At 44.5% G+C, this 20,079-nt stretch overlaps 3 protein-coding genes across 5 annotated transcripts in view; 2 read left to right on the top strand and 1 right to left on the bottom strand.

Moving 5' to 3' along the window:
• Window positions 1-4,945, top strand: part of BTBD7 (BTB domain containing 7) — a 56,295-nt gene extending 51,350 nt beyond the window's left edge. For all 3 annotated transcript variants that reach the window (XM_042047741.1, XM_042047740.1, XM_042047739.1), the window contains one exon: window positions 4-4,945. In XM_042047741.1, coding sequence (XP_041903675.1) covers window positions 4-819 — 816 coding nt within the window. In that variant the 3' untranslated portion in view covers window positions 820-4,945. The remainder of the gene's footprint in view (window positions 1-3) is intronic.
• A 1,383-nt stretch (window positions 4,946-6,328) lies between these two features.
• Window positions 6,329-16,795, bottom strand: UBR7 (ubiquitin protein ligase E3 component n-recognin 7). The gene is made up of 11 exons (XM_042047743.1): window positions 16,631-16,795; window positions 16,343-16,476; window positions 16,138-16,198; window positions 14,940-15,035; window positions 13,791-13,844; window positions 12,518-12,623; window positions 11,267-11,451; window positions 10,590-10,721; window positions 10,045-10,207; window positions 9,142-9,203; window positions 6,329-8,379 (listed from the first exon to the last, which is right to left on the bottom strand). Exons 1-11 carry the CDS (start codon window positions 16,793-16,795, stop codon window positions 8,287-8,289), a joined length of 1,251 nt encoding a protein of 416 aa, XP_041903677.1. The 3' UTR covers window positions 6,329-8,286.
• Window positions 16,796-16,929: 134 nt separating this feature from the next.
• On the top strand, window positions 16,930-18,228 carry GON7 (GON7 subunit of KEOPS complex). The gene is made up of 2 exons (XM_042047747.1): window positions 16,930-17,221; window positions 17,316-18,228. Exons 1-2 carry the CDS (start codon window positions 16,984-16,986, stop codon window positions 17,441-17,443), a joined length of 366 nt encoding a protein of 121 aa, XP_041903681.1. The 5' UTR covers window positions 16,930-16,983; the 3' UTR covers window positions 17,444-18,228.
• Window positions 18,229-20,079: the final 1,851 nt, after the last annotated feature.

Below are 20,079 nucleotides of genomic sequence, written 5' to 3'. Positions count from 1 at the left end.
CAGTGCACTCAGCCCTTGCTAAATGAACTGATGCCAGACATCGCCATGGGTGTGTCAGCAATGTCTTTGAAAGACAGAAGATTACCAGAGCTCACGGTGGACACGGAGCTAAGCCAGGCGGTTACAGAGGTAGGGCCCGGCCCACCCCAGCACATTTCATGTATTCAGAACAGACACATGCCTACTTCTCGGAAAAAACATGCAATAGAGCAAAAAATAGATGCTCGAGAAAACCCCCAGGAGTATCCTGACTTCTATGACTTCTCTAATGCTGCATGCAGACCCTCTACTCCAGCACCCAACAGGCACAGTCCTTCGCCTTCACAAGGCATTTATTTTGGCCCAGATTTGTACAGCCACAATAAGGCATCACCAAGTGGCTTAAAGTCAGCCTATCTACCTTCCCAGATATCTCCTAAAAAGCAAGAGGATTCTAGGAGGGAATACCTGCTCTCACAAGATGGGCATCAACACAGGCAAAAGAATGAGCCAATACACCTCGATGTCTTAGAACAACCTCCCCAGCGACTGGACTTGGCCCTGGCTACCCAGGAAAATGCTGGCAGTGGCCCTGTTCACGTCAGGGGAAGAACAAAAATGGAAACGGATTTAACCTATGGGCTAACCTCCAACAGACCTTCACTCTCTGCCTACAACTCTGACATGCCAGAAGAGAGACCCAGTAGGAGACTGGCAGATGATGAGCCATTGGAACATGGAGCACAGAGGAACGCAGATTTGGAAAGGGAAGATGGCGTAAGCAGAGGAAGGAGGTCTCCAAACAAACCAGACTTCCTGTACAAAAAATCTGCCCTATGAAAGCAACCTCCACTATTTCTCTGTGCCTAAGAGTTGTAAACATCCCATTCCTTGCAACTTTTGGCCTGACTTCTGTCAGAGAAATTCTTTCATGCCAGCAGAAAAATTCAGCTTTGCTCACTTCTTTTGTACATACATTGCTTTATTAGAGACAGCATGTTATCAGTTTGGTTTTAATGCTGCTTCTGGTTTTATTTTGTTGCAATTTTTTTTGGAGCAGATTTAATTAAGCCTTTTAGAAAAAACAGAAACTGGTACCTTTTTTCTACAACCTTGTAGCCTTTTGCACCTGTACATCTATTTTAGTGTATTAGTTTTGTACTAATATGTTAAACTTTAATGTCACATTTAAAGGACTGTATTTTCATACTTTTGCATTTACCCTTTCACATGCTGATTCCTTATGTGCATTGGGTTGCACATTATGAAATGTATCTTCTTATGAGATAATAACAACACGTTTATTTTTTAATTATAGGAATTCCAAAGAACAGCACATCAAAAAACCTACATTTTTAGTTAGATTTTTTTTGTTTGTTTAGATTGAAATCTTCCTGATTTTTACGACTATGGCAAGAATCCAGTCTAATATTTTGTTTGAAATGTTCTGGCAGCTGGTCTTTTCTTTATATAGATAGCAAACCCACTTCAAGAATTATATTTGGGATTTTAAGACTTCAGAAGGATATTTAGGAATCCAAATTCCTGTGAAATTCACTGGAATATGACAGTTTGAGTCTGTTTAGTTCTGCTTTGGCTGTGACCATGGAGGACTTCATGATCACCTGGAAGCACATACTAGACAGACTAGACTTGTTGATTTGCCCATTCAGAAATAAATCTAGAAATGCTGTTAGGAATTATAGTGATTACTTGTTCTTCCAGCTGCTCATCCGTGGGTAAGCGAAGACCAGATGAGCGGATTCCTGCTAACTCGTGGAGCGTCAGGAAGACGAAGCATAGAACCTTTGCCGTTGCCTGAACACGTGGGAGGGTCCCCTCCCCGGCAGTGCCAGCCCATGGCCTTGCTTTCTCCTGCCTGTGGCTACAAAGGGCTCCAGCCTCAGTGACTCGCTCAGTGTTCCTTACCTGGCCTCACGTGGCGCTGGCTCCACAGGTGCAGCTGTTCCGTGAGCGAAATCCAAGGGAAGAGTCACTGCTTGAGCATCACCACACGTGTGAAGCTTTGGCGCTCTTAAATTCCACCTCCATTGCCTGGCTTTGCTTTTTGAAAGCACAGAAGTGAGATTCCCCTGTTAACAGGATGTGAGGAGGGGAGGATGCTGCTCCGGGCTGGCTCCTGCCCTGGAGCGGGGTTCAGCAGAGCACCAGGGGAACGGTTACAATTATGCGGTGCATCCTTAATACTCACTGTGCAGTTTTAACAAGAAATTCATTGCATTCAGGATAGGGATCTGATGCCACTGCAGAGTAGTGCTTGCTGGTAAGGTCCTGTTTGGGGAGGTTAAATGCAGTTTCTATAATGAGTTTCCCTATAGCAGAAAACTATAGTCCCAGGTGTGACCTAAGGACTGCTTTAAGGTTAGGTTGAATTGTTTCCTGCAGCTCAAAGTGCTTAATACTGTTTAACAGAATTCTTGCTGCAACTTTACTTGTGGTTTTAGTTGATGGCAGATTCTTACCTAATGTGTTTCATTAAAGTATGCAGGGCCTGGTAACAACACAGTGCTACTGAAATATATTGAATACTGCATTTCCAAACTACCAAATAGCTTCTAGACAAATGAAGATATGGGTCTTTAAACCAATAAGCCCTGTGTCTCCTGCAGACACATCTATAGACCTGCTTCCATGGTAGCTGTGCAGGTGCTGCTTTTGAGATGCAGCCATGGAAAGCATGGTGTAGGATTGGAGCAGAAACTTAGCTAAACTGTGCAGGTGCTGTGTCTTGTGGGTGGGGGGAGGTTTGGGGTTTTTTTCCCCTCTGTCAGCTTTTTTAATCTTGTTTTTTGCCCACAGTCAAGGCACTGGGTGGTCCTGGCTTCATCACCCATCTGTGGGATTTCCATGGGACTGTGGTGTTGAACATTTCTAAATGCAAGAAGGTGTCAGTGGGGGGATGGTGCTGCTGCAGAGTAAGGGGCTGAGGCTCATTGGGTTTCTTCTGAAGATCTGAGCACGGTGCTGTCTGACTGTGTAGCTCCAACCGCACACGAGGGTCTCATCCTTACAAGCATCAGACCAGCTCACTAGAACCAGTAACTTTCATCACACACACAAGAACCCTGAAACTCCCTGGACTTGGATCATGTGTGTGTTGGCAGCTTAATTGCTAAGAAATTACAGCTGTCCTCAGAAGACTGATTATTCTCAATATCTTTACCTAAAACTGATAGATGTACTTCAGGAAAACTATTTTAGTTATCATAGTTTGGTGTGGCACTGTGTACCTGAACAGAGGTGAGACCGAGGTCTACAGATAGAACTTTAAAGCTTGAAATTTAGGGGGTTGTGGCTGATGAAGATGAGAAGTTTTGGGCTTGTGGTTTGAGGAAAATCATGAAATGCTTTGCTTTGGAATAAGCTGGTGAGAAATGCCTCGGGGGAGGACACATCTGCGTCTTAGAATACAAAATCACTTCTGAAGTCTCAGGAACTGAGCAGTATTAAAAAAAGAAGGAATAAAAGTAGATGCAGAATGAAAGACAAGTCCTTCTGAGGCCACAAAGACAATCAGGCCATGCAGACAATCTGTGTTTTCACTTGTATATTTTGAATTGGGAAGAAGATGGCAGCTAAGGGCAACTGGTCTGAAGTGGAAAATAAGGATTTCTTGAATTACTGGAACTGTATTTTTGTACTCCAGAGCAAGATTCCCTACTTAGGATGTGCAGAGGGAGGGGTGAGACCATTTTTCATGGCAGCATTATTCAGAAGCCAGTGTTCATCCTACATCTCACTCGCACAACACACGTACCTGTGCTACCTGCTACTCCTTGTTCTCTGTCTACTGAAACTTTGGTGCAGAAGCTCCTTGTTTACATTAAGCACTTTCTGATTAGGCTGGAAATTGACACCTTTACCTTCTATAAATTTGATGGAGATTACAGATTATTGACTATTTTGCTTGAGGATAGAGGTATAAACATTGTTTTCTTGAATGGGGGAGACTCATGCTCCTTGTTCTTATTAAAAGAGAGAGCTCAGACTTGGATTTAGTGAGCAACATGCAAAAAGGTCTTATTCCCCTTTCCCCAAACCCAACTCCTCTTTTCCTTAATATATGGATGAATAACTTAATTCCTGAAACACATTCTTCCTTTGAAACGTTTTGTTGTTCCACAGAATTATTGTAGTTGTGTATTAGTAACTGCTGTGTTGATTGGCAGTTTCTTGTTGTATTTTTCCAGTTCTTAAGGATTTTCACTTACGAAAACTAAGGCTGTGGCCACCTGTACTTGTAAGCTTGGGTTTTGGTCCCGGAATGTCCCAAATGTATGTCTTAGGGCTTTCTTTGGTTTGGGTTTGGGGCGGGGGGCTAGGGGGGTTGGGTGTTCTATTTGAGTTTTTGGTTTGGTTGTTTTTCTGGGGGTTTTTTTGAAAGAACACTAATGCTGTTTGAGGCACTGTTCTTCTAAGAATTCTATGCTTCTATGGTAGAAGTGCTGAGCCCTGCTGGATGCAGGGAACAGCTTAGAGGAAAACTTGTAAAACCGCATTTGGGGTTTCTGTAATTAACTGTACTGCCAGAAGGCAGCCCTGCCCTTGGCAGTGTTACGGATTTGTTTCTTGTCCTTGTGTTGTTACTGGTATAAAGTCAAGTGCCTTCAATGCTAAAGGCTCAGAAAACTTTCTTAAACTGACTTCATGTCCTATGCAAGTGTTTTTTCTACAACCTGCATAACCAGTACTTTGTAAAACTTGTTTACGCTTCAATTGTACATAGTGTTTTTTAAAAAAAAGATAGTATTTTTATTTAGGTACCTCCAAACTTGAATTCTAGTCTTGTGTGATGCATTGTAAAACAATACATTTCTCTTTTGAGTACCATTACAGTTGTAAAAAGGTTTTCACTGGTTCTATTTTTCTACTGTTGCTGAGAAGCATGTAACACTGACTTTATCCTACATATAGTTGGCATTTCAAATAAATGGCTTGTATAGAACGTGGTTGTTGTGTGGCTGCTTCCCCTGAGCTGCTGCTGCCTGGCTGCACCCGCAACCCTGCCCTGCTCACTCCAGACTGCAGTGACTGGGGCCGGGGAAAGGAGCCCAGCCATACAAACAGAAAGGCACCGTCCAAGTGCAAAGACTCCTCAAACTGACAAGGTTTGTTCCTGCTGGGGAAAAACGGCGCACAGTAATGCTGTGTGAACACCAAAGCCATGATATAAACCAGTGTAAAGGAGGGACTGGAAATTAGTCACTCTGATCAGGCAGTTACTAAAAATGAAAAGCATTTCAGTAAAGTAGTTCTGTGAGTTCTGGCTAGAGCCTAATTGCCTGAGACCATGCCCTGTGAAAGGCAACAGGGCTGCTCAGAGCTGGGGCTGCGAGGGGCAGCCCTGAGTCCCTATTCATTTTCTCATCAGAGCAGCTGGATAGATGTGTTCAGTACCAGCATTCCTGGGTTGCAGTTTTCCTGCTGACTATTCCAGCTGACTGTTCAGTACATCTCTTTCACAGAAGTGCCTCACTGCTTCAGTTCAGAAGTGTCATCTGGCCACTCGCCTGGTCTCGCTTTGATGTACGAGAGCAAAATACTGCGAGTTACATCCTGGCACAGAGCGCAGGTGGGTGAGGAGAGGGAGAACTGTGTGGTCCTACATGTCACCTTTCCTCCCACACCCAGGAAGATGAGTTCTAGGAGCTTCCTAAATTAGACAATTTTAACATTTTTTGTTACAGGCTTTCTGTCACTCTGCAACAGTGCTTCTGAGCCTGCTAACCTCAGAGGAGAGCATGCCAGGTGTCTGCTAAGGGAGGCTTTAGGCACTGGAAAGGGGGACTGTTGGGGCCGCATCCCTTGGGGTGAACCCTGCTTCAGTACAGGCTGATGCCAAGAATGGACAGTGCTCATGGTCAGTGCTGGCCCTGTGCTGTGCAACTGGAGCTACAGGAATTCCACATTTGAACTCCTCACTCTTCCATCACTGCTGTATTTTCTCAAGCACAGCAAGGCTTGTGCTGGGCCATAAAGCATTTCTGTGTGCACTGGGGCCTTTCCCTGCTTTTTTATTTCCTGCAGAAGACACAATTGCCTTTGGTATCCTCTCCCCAACCCCTTCAGTGAATTACAGAAACTGCAATACCGGGGAAACATGACCCCATCCTGCTCTAACAGCAGGCTGCAATCCCTTGTTTCACACCTGCATCAGGGAGAAACAAAGATCTAGGAATCCTGGGCTTGACTGGGCCCCCACTATATATGTACCTTGGTGGCTTGGCTAACACGTCATCACTGGGGTCCCTGTGTCTGCCTGGATCATGGATGGAAACAGAACAGTACAGCAGCACTGAGAGAAAACAAGACAGTACACAGTGAACAGTTCTTTTAACTTTTTTATATTGCAGTTAGATGTGCAGTTACAACTCCTGTAACAGTTGCTACCAAAAAAAGAGCATGTACAATACCCAGAGTTAAATTTAAAAGAAACTAGGAAAGGGACCTGCAAGTTGAGCATGAGTCAGCAGTGCCCTGGCAGCCAGGAGGGCCAAGCGTGTCCTGGGGGGCATCAGGCACAGCATCGCCAGCCAGGCAAGGGAGGGGATTGTCCCACTCTGCTCTGCTCTGGGGCAGCCTCACCTCGAGTGCTGGGGGCAGCTTTGGGTGCCACAATATAAAAAAATACAAAGCTGTTGGAGAGTATCCAAAGGAGGGCCAGGAGGACACTGAAGGGCCTTGAGGGGAAGCTGTATATGAGGAGCAGCTGAGGTCACTTGGTCAGTTCAGCCTGGACAAGAGGAGACTGAGTGGAGACCTCAGTGCAGTTACAACTTCCTGTGAGGGGAAGAGGAGGGGCAGGCACTGATCTCTTCAGTCTCAAGACCAGTGCCAGGACTTGAGCAAAGGTATGAAACTGAGTCAGAGGAGGTTTAGGTTGGAGCTCGGGGAAAGGTTTTTCGCCCAGAGGGTGGTTGGGCACTGGAACAGGGTCCCCAGGGATGTGGTCACAGCTCCAAGCCTGCCTGAGTTCAAGAGGTGTTTGGACAACGCTTTCAGGCACATGTTGTGACCCTTGGAGTGTCCTGCACAGGGCCAGGAGTTGGATTCGATGATCCCGATGGGTCCCTTCCAACTCAGCATATTCTATGTTCTATGAAACTGCTGAGCTGAGCATCTATGCTAAACTACTGTTTGTAAATAAAGTGGTCAGAAACAGTTAATAGTGAGAATGATAAAGGCCTACCTTTGCTTTTCAAAAACCATTAACACGGAAGCAGAGTAGTACCCCATGATACAGAAATCCTCAAAAACTAGAACTTTAATGTATGTTTTGGGGTCTAACTACATTAGGCTCCAAACTTTAAAAATCTTTATTCTTAACTGCCGCTAAGTGTAGTCTTAAAAGTCAGTGAAACATCTCCTGTTCCATGATTATCACAGTGGTTATAAAAAGAACATTCCATACTGTAGCAAAATACCAGGATGCTGCAGTGTTTTCAGCAACATTTATAAAGTAGAAGAATTGGCTGTAGGCTAGTTTTTAAAATCAAAGCATATAACAAACCCCCCCATGCTTGGTTCGTAATTTAGTAACTCCTCCTAGCTCTCGTTTATGTTCTAATGAGTGAACTAAGATCACGTGACAATTTTTTTCCATGTAAACCATCCCTGTCCCATACTAGAAATAAGCTTTTTAATGTGTAAAACCAGCTAGAACACTCTGTTGCATCAAGCCTAAGCTCTGCTTTCCCATTTGTGAGCAGCCCAGGGAGCGCTTCCCCAGTGGGAGCGGGCAGGCAGCAGTGCTGGGTTCAGCCACAGCCAGGCCGCTCCAGCCGCTGAGGAGCCACGAGCCCTCGGGCAGGGACAGGCACCTCCTCGGTGCTGGGAGCCCTCACCAGAATCCCTACAGCCCAAAGGGAGGGAGGAGACAGAACCACTCAAGCAGGAAAGCCGGGAACGCGTTCCCTGCCGCCGAGGCCAGGGCAGGGCGGAGCCCGGGCGGGTTTAGCACAGCCGCGGCGCCAGGCCCTGGCAGTAACCAGGGTAGAGGCTACAGAGAAGCAGCAGGACACAGCTGTGGCAACAGCCCTCCTCCCCTGGAGACAAGGCCGGCTTTCACGGGAATGCAAAGTCGATCGGTACTGAAATCCCTCTAACTGCAGTGTAAGGATTTGTTAAGAACATGTTTTAGGTGCTACAAATAAAGGAAGTATAAGACAAAATGATGTTTCTCAGACAGCTGGATTTTGATGAGAAGCCAAAAACTGAAGATGCCTTTTCTGTTTGCCAGTGAACATTGTTTTCCCAGTTGTCCTTTCAGACCCAAACCCTTTCAGTCTAACTACAGTAGTACTGCATCCTGTTAGTCCGTCGCCTTTTCCGAGACTGAAATTCTTCAAAGAAGTGCTGGATATCTTCTCTTTTAACCACCTAGGAGAAGCAGTATGAAACCCAAGTTGTGGTGCAAATGCTTAATTAAGGGATCCCGTTTTATCCCCACACATAACACACAGAGCACAGAAAAGCAAATACCCTGAAATTTCTCTGGTACAGCTTTCCTGTTGCACCCAAAGAAGAGGATTCATGCCCGAATTCTATTGTAAATAATACAAACAGGGAAACAAGTTCGCCAAAGGCAGAACAGACACAAGGAGCAAGGCTCCCAATGGTATTTTAATGACTTTGACCTCTTGCTTTTACCATCAGGAAATTTAACATAAAGCAAGATTTTCACTAGCTCACTTCAGGGTCATTCCAATGTAACTACAAATGGCAATACAGCAAGTCAGCCAACAAAATCCAAGTGTTACTTAATAACAGCATGCAAATTCCTGCAGGAAAACAACTGACAAGACTGACAATCATAATCAATCCTTATTCTTCTAGCAGTTTAGATTCAATCTAAGAAAAAACAGAGAAGAGCTTTTCTTCCTGAATATTTAATCTAGAGCAACAGAAGTTTCATTTAAATGTACGAACTACTCTCAGTACCTTGAAGATAGATTTCTGTAAAGTCCCTGTTATCTCTCAACAATGTCATTAAGAAATTAAACTTGAATGAAATCAGGGATTTCTAATTTCTAATGCAGTACCAGCAAGTCCAAGAGACAGGAAAAAAACATTACAACAGAGCCCTCCACAGTTCTTTAAAACACATTTTCTAGCAAACAAGTTCTGGAAGTTGCACCTTACCGTTCCCTCATCTGCAAACCTCCTGAGATAGTCAGTCAGTTCCGTCTTTAAATCATTGTATTCTGGATGGCAAAGAAAACAAAAAAACCCCAGTAAGATACCTAGTTTTAGTTTAACACTAGCTCAAGAACACAACTTGTTCTACCTTCTCTTGTCATTTGCTAGGTTTACTTCAGACAAATGTAGGTTTGAATTAGATTATAAATAATAATAATAGTAGTAATAATGTAAACATGAGAAGCCTAATAATTTATGAGACTAACCTATGTAGTGTGAGTGGCTGTTTGGGTTAATTTCAGAGAAAGACAGAGACATCAGTGAGTGATTTAGTACAATTAATTAAAAGTGCCCCTGCTCCCAGCAAAAGCATGTGTGGGTTGTGGTGTAAAGACCCAGCCTGTAACTCGGGATTGGGACACTCTCCTCACCAGAGTGCAGAGCCCTGACTGGAAAGGAGAAGCACAGCTCCAGGTATGAAACACCTCAGCCCTGCCCTGTCACTATGCTCTGCAGCAGAGCTACAGGGGACACCTGGCTGGCACTCCCCAGACAACAGGAGATGGCCAAACAACAGAACAGGGTAAGATAAATCAGCCAGACAGCAGAAGTTCAAATTAAGGTTTAAATACCCACATTACAATAAATTACTATCAATACAGTATCTAAGATGTTAAACAGGGTGAAAGTTCCCATACCATCTAGTGTCTCACTGTAAATTAAAGCTGTAATGATGGGCCAGAGAGGACCAATCCCGAGTGAGGTGTGCAACTTGTCATACAGTTGTCTGCATGTTACTTCAAAAATAGTTTGACATCACACTGCAAGGCCTGAGATCAATCTCTTGTGAAAAACTGTTCAGTTAAAGTGTGTTAAGGCAGATTCTAAAAACAAAGTTATATTTACCACAGATGAGTTCCACTTGTTGGACTCTGTTCATGCTGTTAAGGGTGTCCATTAAAGGATCTCTTCTCTCTGTCTCTTGGTCACTGGTACCCTTATTTTCATAAGCCAAGACAGTGTCACATTCATCTGTCAGGAACTGGACTTCAAGATCTGAATACATTTTCTGGAGAATAAAGTCAAATTTACTTTTATGTGACAAAACTTCTCAAATGGAGGTGTTCTCCCTCAGTCAGTATCACAAATAACAACAATAAAAATAATAAGGTAAATTTGGACCCAGTATTTCAGAATCTCCTCATAACTTCCAAAGCAATACTGGATTTAAGCAGCAAAGAAAATACAAACATTTAGAAGCCCTTTCATGCTATATTAATTCCATAGGATTCAGTGTGAATTTTTATGTGGAGTGAAGGGGGGTTTCAGTGTTTATATGTGGCGTTAAGAAGATTTACACAGATTTTACCTAAAGCTTCTCCTCAAGATTGTCTGGGAGCTTCTCCCTGCCTCTCCCACATGTATGATGGTAATGAAGAGAACGTACATACCAAACAGTCTTCACAGGTGCATAATTTGTTCCTCCAGTTCGATGGCCAAAAGGTGGCAGTATCTTTTTTTACAAATGGCTTGCTTTGGAGCTCCTTCAGCTTGCAGACTGGCTCCTCGCTCTTAGTAACTACCTGAATTAAAATGAGAGTGTTCAGCACTCTATAACATCACTTCAAACACACCCTGTTCTTTTTGGTATGTCCTTTTCCTTAGGCAAGATTTTTCTTTTGTCTCAAACATTTATTTTTATAAACAACCCATATTACCATCCACATGAGAATTCTGATGTGGTTTCAGCAATTTCCACTGGAAATTTCTGTAGAAATTTACTGCAATAACGATAAGTATTTAAGAACTCGGAGCTGGACCATCATGCAAGTGCAGCCACAACACATATTAGAACAGAAGTCACCTCAGTGTAGTGGCCAGGTGGCCGACAAGAAGGGACAGATGTAGCCCATCTGCAAACAGACATTACACCTCTCGACAGCCCTGTTCCACAGCCTAAGCTGTGCTCCACAGAGACTGCAGGTCAGAAGAGTAAGTGACTGAAGAAGAACATGGGAACAGATTGAACACACCACCCCTTCCCTGAGCTTGTACAGAGCAAGGTGGGCTTTACTTCAACTACCAGCAGCATGAAGATGTGCAGGTCAGAAAAGAAGGCACATTCTACCTCAGGACAGGCAGACCCAGAGCTAGTGGATGGTTCATTAAATTGTTCCGATTGCTTTTCCTCCTTTGTGTCTTGGTGTTCCACTCCACTTTCTTTTATTATTTCTTTCTTCTGCTCTTCACTTTCCTCTACCTTCAGGACAATCCCTTCATTCTCAAGGGAGTTCGCTTTGGTCAAAGGAGGAACTGGAAGATACATACCCCCATAAGTGAAAATACTGTGCCAGAAAAGGTGCAGATCGCTACAGATGTTCTCTCTGCTTTTCCTATTCTAAAACACTCTGCTTCCCAAAACCTAAGCCCTAAGAGAGGGAAGAGGGTATCACAATTTGAAAGAGTTCTTTACTAAGACGCTTGTCCTTCTTGACACCCCTTGCCAGCTATCATAGTTTCAGTAACTTGTCACATGCTTTTTTGCTGTGTCAAGAGTTTTTAACTTTCTCCTAACATACCCCAAAAACACCATCGCAGATTAACTACGCTGATCTCTTGTTTATTTAAAACAAGTTTTTGTTTCGATGCCAATTTAAGTACATGCCGTGTGACAAAGCTGGTTAGGAGGAGGAAAGCAAAAAACAGACAAACGCCCCATTCTGTACTATTTACATTAGAAGGAAGAGAACTCCAGGTAGCCATCCTTGAAAATACCACTGAAATTTTGGGAACGTAAGAGATCAATTAGCAGTTGATACAAGCAGTATTTTTTAGGAGACTATGAGAAACCAGCTCTTTCCACAGAAATCAAGTCATCTACTCTTTTAAGTTCACAGAGCTGAGGCCTGGTGTGACCACAGGGAATGTGTGTCCTGAGCACAGCCCCAGCCCTACTCAGATTAACGTTAAGCATATTCATTTCAGGTCACTCTATCATTCACTCTTTGCTGCTCAGAGCCTCTGTAAGAACTGTTTGTCTCACTGCTTCCCTTAGGATGGCTCTTCAGTTCTTTGATCCAGTTTAGAAATTAAGTTCTTTGAGTCAAGTATTAAATCTTCATCCATTTTGTGCTAGACATCTTTGATAAAATAAATAAAAGCAAGCACCACAGAACTAAGATTTAAGAATGAAAACTGCCTTTTTTTTTTACACAAGTTACTGCCACCCCACATGTTCCACTGCTGAAGGTGATTGTCCAATATAATTAATGAGTATCATTTCTCCAAACACTTAAAACCCGTATTATGTCATTAACCAACCATGTATGAGAAATACATGCTCACAAAATACTGGCTCAGATCTCTTAACTTTCTTTACCTGCTAATTGTGATGCATAAGCCCATAGGAAATGGCAGTGATTCATGCAGGCCTGGCACACCATTTCATGGAAGTCTCCACTTTCAGGGGGAACTGCACCAAGATGCTGTCAGAAAGAAGCAAGCACACAGTAGTGAAGCATCCACTGCCAATTAACAGACTCCACATTTAGAGGAAGGAAAACATCAGCTGCCATCACATTTTCGGCACAAGCGCTCACTCTTGCAATGATTATCAGAATAACTGAAGACTGGAAAGAGCTGATAAAAATTCCAGGAGAAAAAAAGAATTTTCTGTTTGTCTACAGCCTTTTATGTCTTCAACATACCCAGAAATCTCATTTCTAAACAATATTCTACTAAACTGTTCTAAACATAGGACAGATGAAGATACCTCTTGTACGCTGCACATTTCAACTCCTAACTTTTTATGATTGCTTCTTATGATTCCTTCCTTACATGTAAGAGATTGTAAAGTCTTCATAGTGATCACATACTGAACATTACAAGAATTAAGTCCCAAAGCTGTCCATAAATTCATGAGAACTATTTTGGCAATTAAAAGCACTTAGTGGCTTTCTTCTGAAAAAGCATTCCTGCAAGGCTCACAGTAGGCAGCACAACACTCTTCATTCATACACTTATATAAAGGAAGTTTATCTACAAGAACCCATAATTGAAGCCAATCATCTTTTTTTTTACTCTTTGATCCTGCAACTTCAAACACGGAATTTCACTTGTGCCCTTCAAGGCACAAGAGGCTGAATCCTTAATGCTTACCCATTAAGTAGGGCACCCACTACACTGCTTGGCTGCTTTCAAAGGACTTCCCCAAAGCCCAAAATCAAGAATGACCAGCACAGTCTGTTCCTTGCTACTTAAAGGAATTAAGAGTTTAAAAAGCATTTTTTTGAAGGAAGAACTATTCAGGTAGTTGATAAAGATGTGCCTCAGTAAGAATCTTTTCCTCACCAACTATACTGATTTGAGTTTTCCAAATAAGAGACAGTTATAAAGTTATTACTTTATTCTGCAGTGGCAACCTTCAAAAACGTAGGACTCTTCCCAGTATTTTTGAACTGGAGTAGACAGCAGTGCAAGATTAGACTTTCAATGCTCCTTTGCATAAGCTGAAAACAAATACCTTGGAACTCATGTAATAATCTCTTTTAAGAACTACAGCAAGCTTGCCAAGTAAGAATTACCATACAAACCTAACTAACACCAACTCATTCCTGTGCAAATGGCAGTTCTGCTACTTATAGTTTCCTTACCCTTCCATGGAACCAGTCTTCACAAACTATGCATTGGATCATCTCATCTGGAATCTAGATGAACAATCATATTATTAGCATTAATAGCAATCTCCAGAATCTTTCACAGGTCTCAAACTGCAGTATCATGCAAATCCTGCTCAGTGAATTGCATTTCCCTCTTCACCCCTCAATAGGGAGCTGCCATTAATAAGTAGTTAGTGCTTCGTTAATCAGTTTGCTTCCCTCAGGTTCAGCAGCACATGTCATTTGTCATATGACTGAGGCTGTGGAAATCCCATTTCTTACTACAAAACCAGAAGGGCAAGACTTTCTCACAGAAACCTCATAAAAGTTACTACACTACTAGTATCCCTCTTCCTATAAACAGAAATGCATGAAGAGACAGCTCAGCAGAAGAAAGATACTGATATTCACAGTCATCAGGTCTGTGAAAGATGCCAGAACTGAAATCAACTGATCACCATACAGTACAGTATGAAGTGCTTTGTTATGAAACAACTATTAATGATTTCTTCAGAAATGTTTCGCTGTCTCTCAACTTCAGAAAGGGGAGTCTATAAAATGCTGGTTTTTGTATTTGAAAGACTTGTGCCTTCCCCGTTCTTTAGCACACCTGACTTCTGTGGCTGCAAACAACAGCATGCACATGCAAAATCAAGTGCTGTGTTTTAGTATTTCAGAGAGTGAAAAAAATGTTCTGGCTACCACCAAGGATTGTAGCTAGTGTTACAGGACAGGACAGACTCTCCCCATCCCAGAAGCCTTGCCAAAGCATTGCTGCAGGCATGGGGAAGCAGGTTCTGGACTCTCCTAACGTGGGCAACATGTTTATTCTGCTCTAGCCACATCTCTCAAGATGATGATAACCCCGTCCCATAGGGGAACTCTGCAACTTTAGAGAACTGCAGCACCATTTTGTCCAAATGATGAGTTGTTCTCATCATCTGTCTTTAAGGCATAAACATATTTTACCATTAAAAAAAATTATAAAGTAATTACTTCATATGACACATGACAACCAATATGGAAAGTAAGATTTCTTGAAGTGGGATTTTCCTTGCAAAGCAGCTCAGCGACCACCCTTTACACAGTACCTAGCATAAACACCATCTATATATGATTACTACTGGATTTTCTATTTCTTACCTCATCTTCAGGATCAGGATAAGGTCTTTTACATGTACAGTACAATCCGTAGAAATTGTCATTATATTTATTTCCTGAATTCACCTTGCTCTTTTCCTAGGAGAAAAGGGGAAGATATCTCAATAGACAACACAGTAGAAAACAAAAGACAGTAAAGACACAGTTTCTGTTTCCCTTTAATTCCTAAAAGCAATCATTATTTTCATCAGCCTGAATATACAAAAAGAAAGATATTCTCCAGACACCTCTGCTTTACAGTGAGCAGCAGAGAGGGCATGTGAGGAATGCTAAAGCTCAAAAGCAAAGAGGAAAAACAGTCTGCTCACCTTTGTAACAAATGGCAACTGTGGTGTCAGAAATATTCAACGGACAGATGCTGAAGCTCATTTAACCTGTACAACTGATTTTTCACTGAACTGAAGCAGAAGGAACAACCATGTGATCCATTTCATTGACTTAAATGAGATACGGTAACATCTTAAATTTGTCACAGGTGTCTCTGTAGGGATCACTGCACCATGGCTTGGCTGACTAGTTCTGGATCCATCTCAGTTCTCCCAGAACAAAATAGGCATACGCAAAACCACTGTCTGTTTCTATGTTTGAACCATTATTATCCTGGGAGCACCACTGCAAGGAAGCCAAGCAGCATCCTGTTGCTGCTTCTCAGAAGATTACCGGCTATTTGACAAGTCCAAAATGCCCACCAAGTATGAAAGTACAGGCAGCTTCATACAATAAAAAAACATCCCATGAGTAGGCTCTGGTGACAACCTATCAAAAAATATTAAGGCACTAATGCCACCACAAAGAAGGAAAGGGAACTGTCCCTCTGACAGTACCACAGCCCTAAATTTTCTTAATGTACTGCAAAATTGCAGCCCAAAAGGTTATTCTGAACCAGCTTAAACTAATGAGATGTGTTAGTGCAGAAACGCCAGAACATGCTTCTGGAAGAGCACTGACCATGGATGCAGAACTGCGGCACTCTTGGATGACAAGGACCAAATGTTCCTTCTCCTCCCAGCATTTCCCTTTGGTCCCTCAACAGTTTTATCTCCTGCCATAATACTCCCACCTTTTTTAACTTGCTGGGAAGACTGGAGGCGTCGCATGAGTCAGCACTGGCTGAGGCAAGGCACCAACCTCCCAAGACTGTTATTTTGACTCTGAATGTCTGAAACCTGTCTGAACTTACCGGGAATAACTTGCACTGCAGATTTTTGAACTTGCTATTCCCACAGTCACAGCGGAAATTCCTGGAAAGAAAAACGTAGCGTTTCGGGGTTTATATTAAGTGCGAACACGCTGGGGTTTGTATTCTTAACAACTCCCAGCAGTTTATCGGGAGCCACGGGAGCTGTGAGGGTCCTACACGGCCGTTCCCGCTCCCCCGCCCGTACCTCTTGGTGTAGAGCTCGAAGAGCCGGTGGGTGCCGTGGCACTCGTAACTGCAGGCCAGGCAGATCCCCGCGGGCTCGGCGCCGGGCGGCGTGCAGGTGCTGCAGGCGTACAGCGCCTGCCGCTTCACCGCGCCCTGCGGAGACACCGACGGGCCGCGGCATGAGGGGCGCCGGGGGAACGGGGGGTGCCCCGCCCGGCCACGCCCCCGCGCCCCGCCCCGGCCCCGCCCCGATGCCCCCGGCCCAGGCCCCGCCCCCGGCCCCCGAGGCCCCCGGCCCCGCCCCCACCTGTGAGTAACTGCAGCGCTCGTGGTCGCTGCCCCCCAGCACGGCCCGCGCTTCCTTCTCCAGCTCCTCGTTCTCCGCCAGCACCTCCGCCAGGGACACCACGGGTTCCTCCGCGCCGCTCCCGGCGCTCCCCGGCTCGGCGCCCTCAGGAGCCGCCGCCTCCATCGCGGGGCCGCGAAGGCCGAGGAGCGCGAAGCGAGGCGGGAAACCCGGGGCCAAGGAGGCGCCAGGGGGCGCCACAGCGGAAGCGGAATCGCGCGCGCCCCACGTGACCGGGGGCGGTGTGTCAGCGCGGGGCGGGGGGCGCGGCCGGCACGTGACGGGAGGGGAGGGCACGTGAGCAGCGGGCGGTGATGGCGGAGCCTGTGGCGGGGACGGAGCCGGGCCTGCGTCAGGATCTGGTGGCGGAGCTGCGGGGCCGCGACGGGCGGACGCGGACGGTGCGGGTGCCATACCCGGTGGCGGAGGAGGGCGAGGCCGCCCAGCTGCGCGGGCTCCGGCGGGCCCTGAGCGAGCTGCAGGAGCGGGTGGTGGAGATGCTGGCCCCGCTGGTGCAGGAGGAGCGGGCGGCGGCGGGCGGCGCGCGGCGCGGTGAGTGGGGGGGGCGCGCCGAGGGGGCTCCGCCGGGCCCGGGGCGCCGCCCGCGCCCCGCACCGTTCACTCGTGCCCGCCCGAACTCTGGCAGGTGATGGCGGAGATGACGACGACTACGATGACGACGAGGAGGATCAAGGCGAAGACGAAAACAACGTGGACACGGCGGCGAGCGGCGATGATCCTCCCCTGAAGCGGACGAAGGTGCAGCAGCCGTGAGGATGGCGCTAGAGGCCGGGTCTGCGCCAAGACAGTCCCGTTCGGCTGTACCGACTGTAAGTGTCCCGGGCCCGCTGCACGGGCCGGCTCCTGCGGCGCTGCTGCTCCTGTTTAAATGCGAAATGTCCATCCCGACAGTTATGTTTTAATGCGGAAACCTGACCGAAAGGATAGGCCTGGGTGCGAGGAGCGTGTTGCTTACAGGGTGCCAGTGTTATGCTGACAACAGTTTTTTGGTAAACTAGTTGCCAAGTGTAAAACTTTTTTCACAAATCTTCTGATTGGTATGTTTTTTAATAACTTATTCCAAGTCACAGTATTTTATCATGTGACACCACTTTTAAAATAAAGGAATAAAATCTGAAAAGAGTTGTTTTGTCAAATATGATCTTTAGAAGTACAAGACAACTTGTATTTGTATGAAGAAAAAGCAATATAAGACCACTATAACTATCAAAACTAACAAGCATGTGTAGGACTGTGTCCATTCCTGTACAATCCTACAGTGGAAGATTATTTTTGCCTATCATCTTCAAGGTTTAGTCAGCTATTAATCAAGAATGCCTCTGTGAACAGGTGTAAAACACTTGATAGTCAGTCCATAGAGCCTAAGAGTCTTCTCTAGCAGAATTTAACTGCTTGAATGAATAGTGGGCAAAGCTTTTATTTTCACTTTGTGTTCTGCTGGCATAAGTTTGTTTATATATTATGGAAACTGAGCAAATCTTGAGACTTACATATGGAGGACAAGGTGTGGAAATAAATGAATTTTTATAAGGACAAAATTGTCTACATTCGTTTGAAATGCAGAGAGGAGTCAGAAGTGAGGTCCAGTAAATGTATCCTTGACATTTATGTACTCAGATACTCTTAAGATACTCTGTTGGCAGATGGGATAGAGGCATAACTGAAAAGACCGACTCCAAAGACCAAGGAGGTTTAGTTGCTTAGAGTGAGAGAAAATTGCACTCACTCTGATGTCTTGTCAGGCTGCAACATCTTGAAGTGATAACATGCTTTAAGTGTTCTAGGGTAGATGATTTATTGCAGGAAGTGTCTTACCAAAATGACAAAGGCAACACTTAGTACAAAATAGTAGTCTGATAAGTGTATCAGAAGAGCTCTTTCACATGATCTGTGTTAAAATGATGACATCTTCTATGAGCTTTGTTCTGCAGCTTTGGAAGCTTGTTGTACACCTTCATCTGAGAGAAGTGTTTTCCCTTTTCCTCCACACAAAACACTCCAGAAATGGTATGAACTGTGTGATGGCTGAAAAGCAACATTTAACATTAGGCAAGAATTTGTGGCCTTTACATATAGACTGTGTAAACTAGTCCACTGGCATGTCATGGTGTAAAGCAACAGGCCCTAACTTTCTTAGCACAGGAGTAAGTGCAGGTACCATTCCAGAAGTGGGATACTTCTTTTTTTCTGTCAGCCTGGACACGGGAATAAGCTGCACCTGAGTATCCAGAAAATACCAGCGAACACTGAGTCAAAAAAAACCAGTTAAATTTCTGCCTTTAAAGAATCTTTGCTAGTCTTTATTGTAGCTACAAAAACTTTCAAGTGACTAAAAAGAGCACTGGAGCTTCAGGGGTCCTTACGCAATTCCAAGTTGTAGGTTTGCTTGTGACAAAGGTGCCCTGACTCAATAGACCTCATTTTTCTGAGTTGCTTCGAGGTTACCAGGCACAGGAAACACTAGTGTGATGTAGTTCCCTACCCTCCCAATCCCCTACAGCTGTGTTCTGAACCCCATCTGGGGAGCCCCTAAATCAACTGTGGCCCCTGAATTTTAGGCAGAGGAGGTGAGCCTTGATGGAAAAAAAAGATGTTGTATTCTTCACCTCAGAGAGATGCAGTGCTTTTGTACTTAACCAATCTTCAAGTGGGCATAGAACAAGCTCAGTTCACCACATCTGCACTGTTTAGTGCAGTTTGTATGTCTTATTAATAGAACTTGGTTTTACTGGCCCAAGGGGGCTCTGGATTTCCTCACTAAAGGGGAGAATGCTGGTATGTTTGTATGGAATTAAAAGATCTGATGTAATACTAAATTCTTGGTACTATTTAGATGAGAACCAACTACTTTTACTAGTTACAAAACAGAACAACAAAAATGTCAAAGCATGTCTCCTTCACAAAGACTGAAATTATAGGACATACTCTATTGTTACTGTTTTGAAATACTGAATTTGCTGGTTCAAACAACTTTGAGGCTAAATTCACAAAGGAACTCAAACAACTTTGAGGCTAAATTCACAAAGGAACTCAAAAAAACCAGCTTAAATCTCGAGTATGGCAAGGCACTCAGTTCTGTGAGGGAGAGGAGGCAATCCCATTATGCCCAGTAATTGGGGCATTGTCTAAAAGTGCAGGACCTTTCCTAGCTCTCAGGAGAGAGATCCACAGTCATCATTTTTATTAAAGGATTTGAATGCCATTCACCCACTGCAGCCCATTTAATTCCCACTCACTCCATCTTAAAAGGTAATTTATACACAAGCTGTTATGAATGTCAGATTCTGTGCAAAATACCCAGTAGTGTGACAGTTGGGACATCGTGGGGTGTAATTTATGGTGACTAGGTTAGCACTCAGCAGTGTGAACACCCGAGCAGTGGTTCTGGG

Source organism: Corvus kubaryi, unplaced genomic scaffold, assembly GCF_017639235.1.
Source record: "Corvus kubaryi isolate FWS band 111438036 unplaced genomic scaffold, C.kubaryi_AGA036_p1.0 66, whole genome shotgun sequence".
Classification (NCBI taxonomy): domain Eukaryota; kingdom Metazoa; phylum Chordata; class Aves; order Passeriformes; family Corvidae; genus Corvus; species Corvus kubaryi.
Note: the sequence above shows the minus strand (reverse complement) of the source record. Positions and strands in the feature narration are given on the sequence as shown.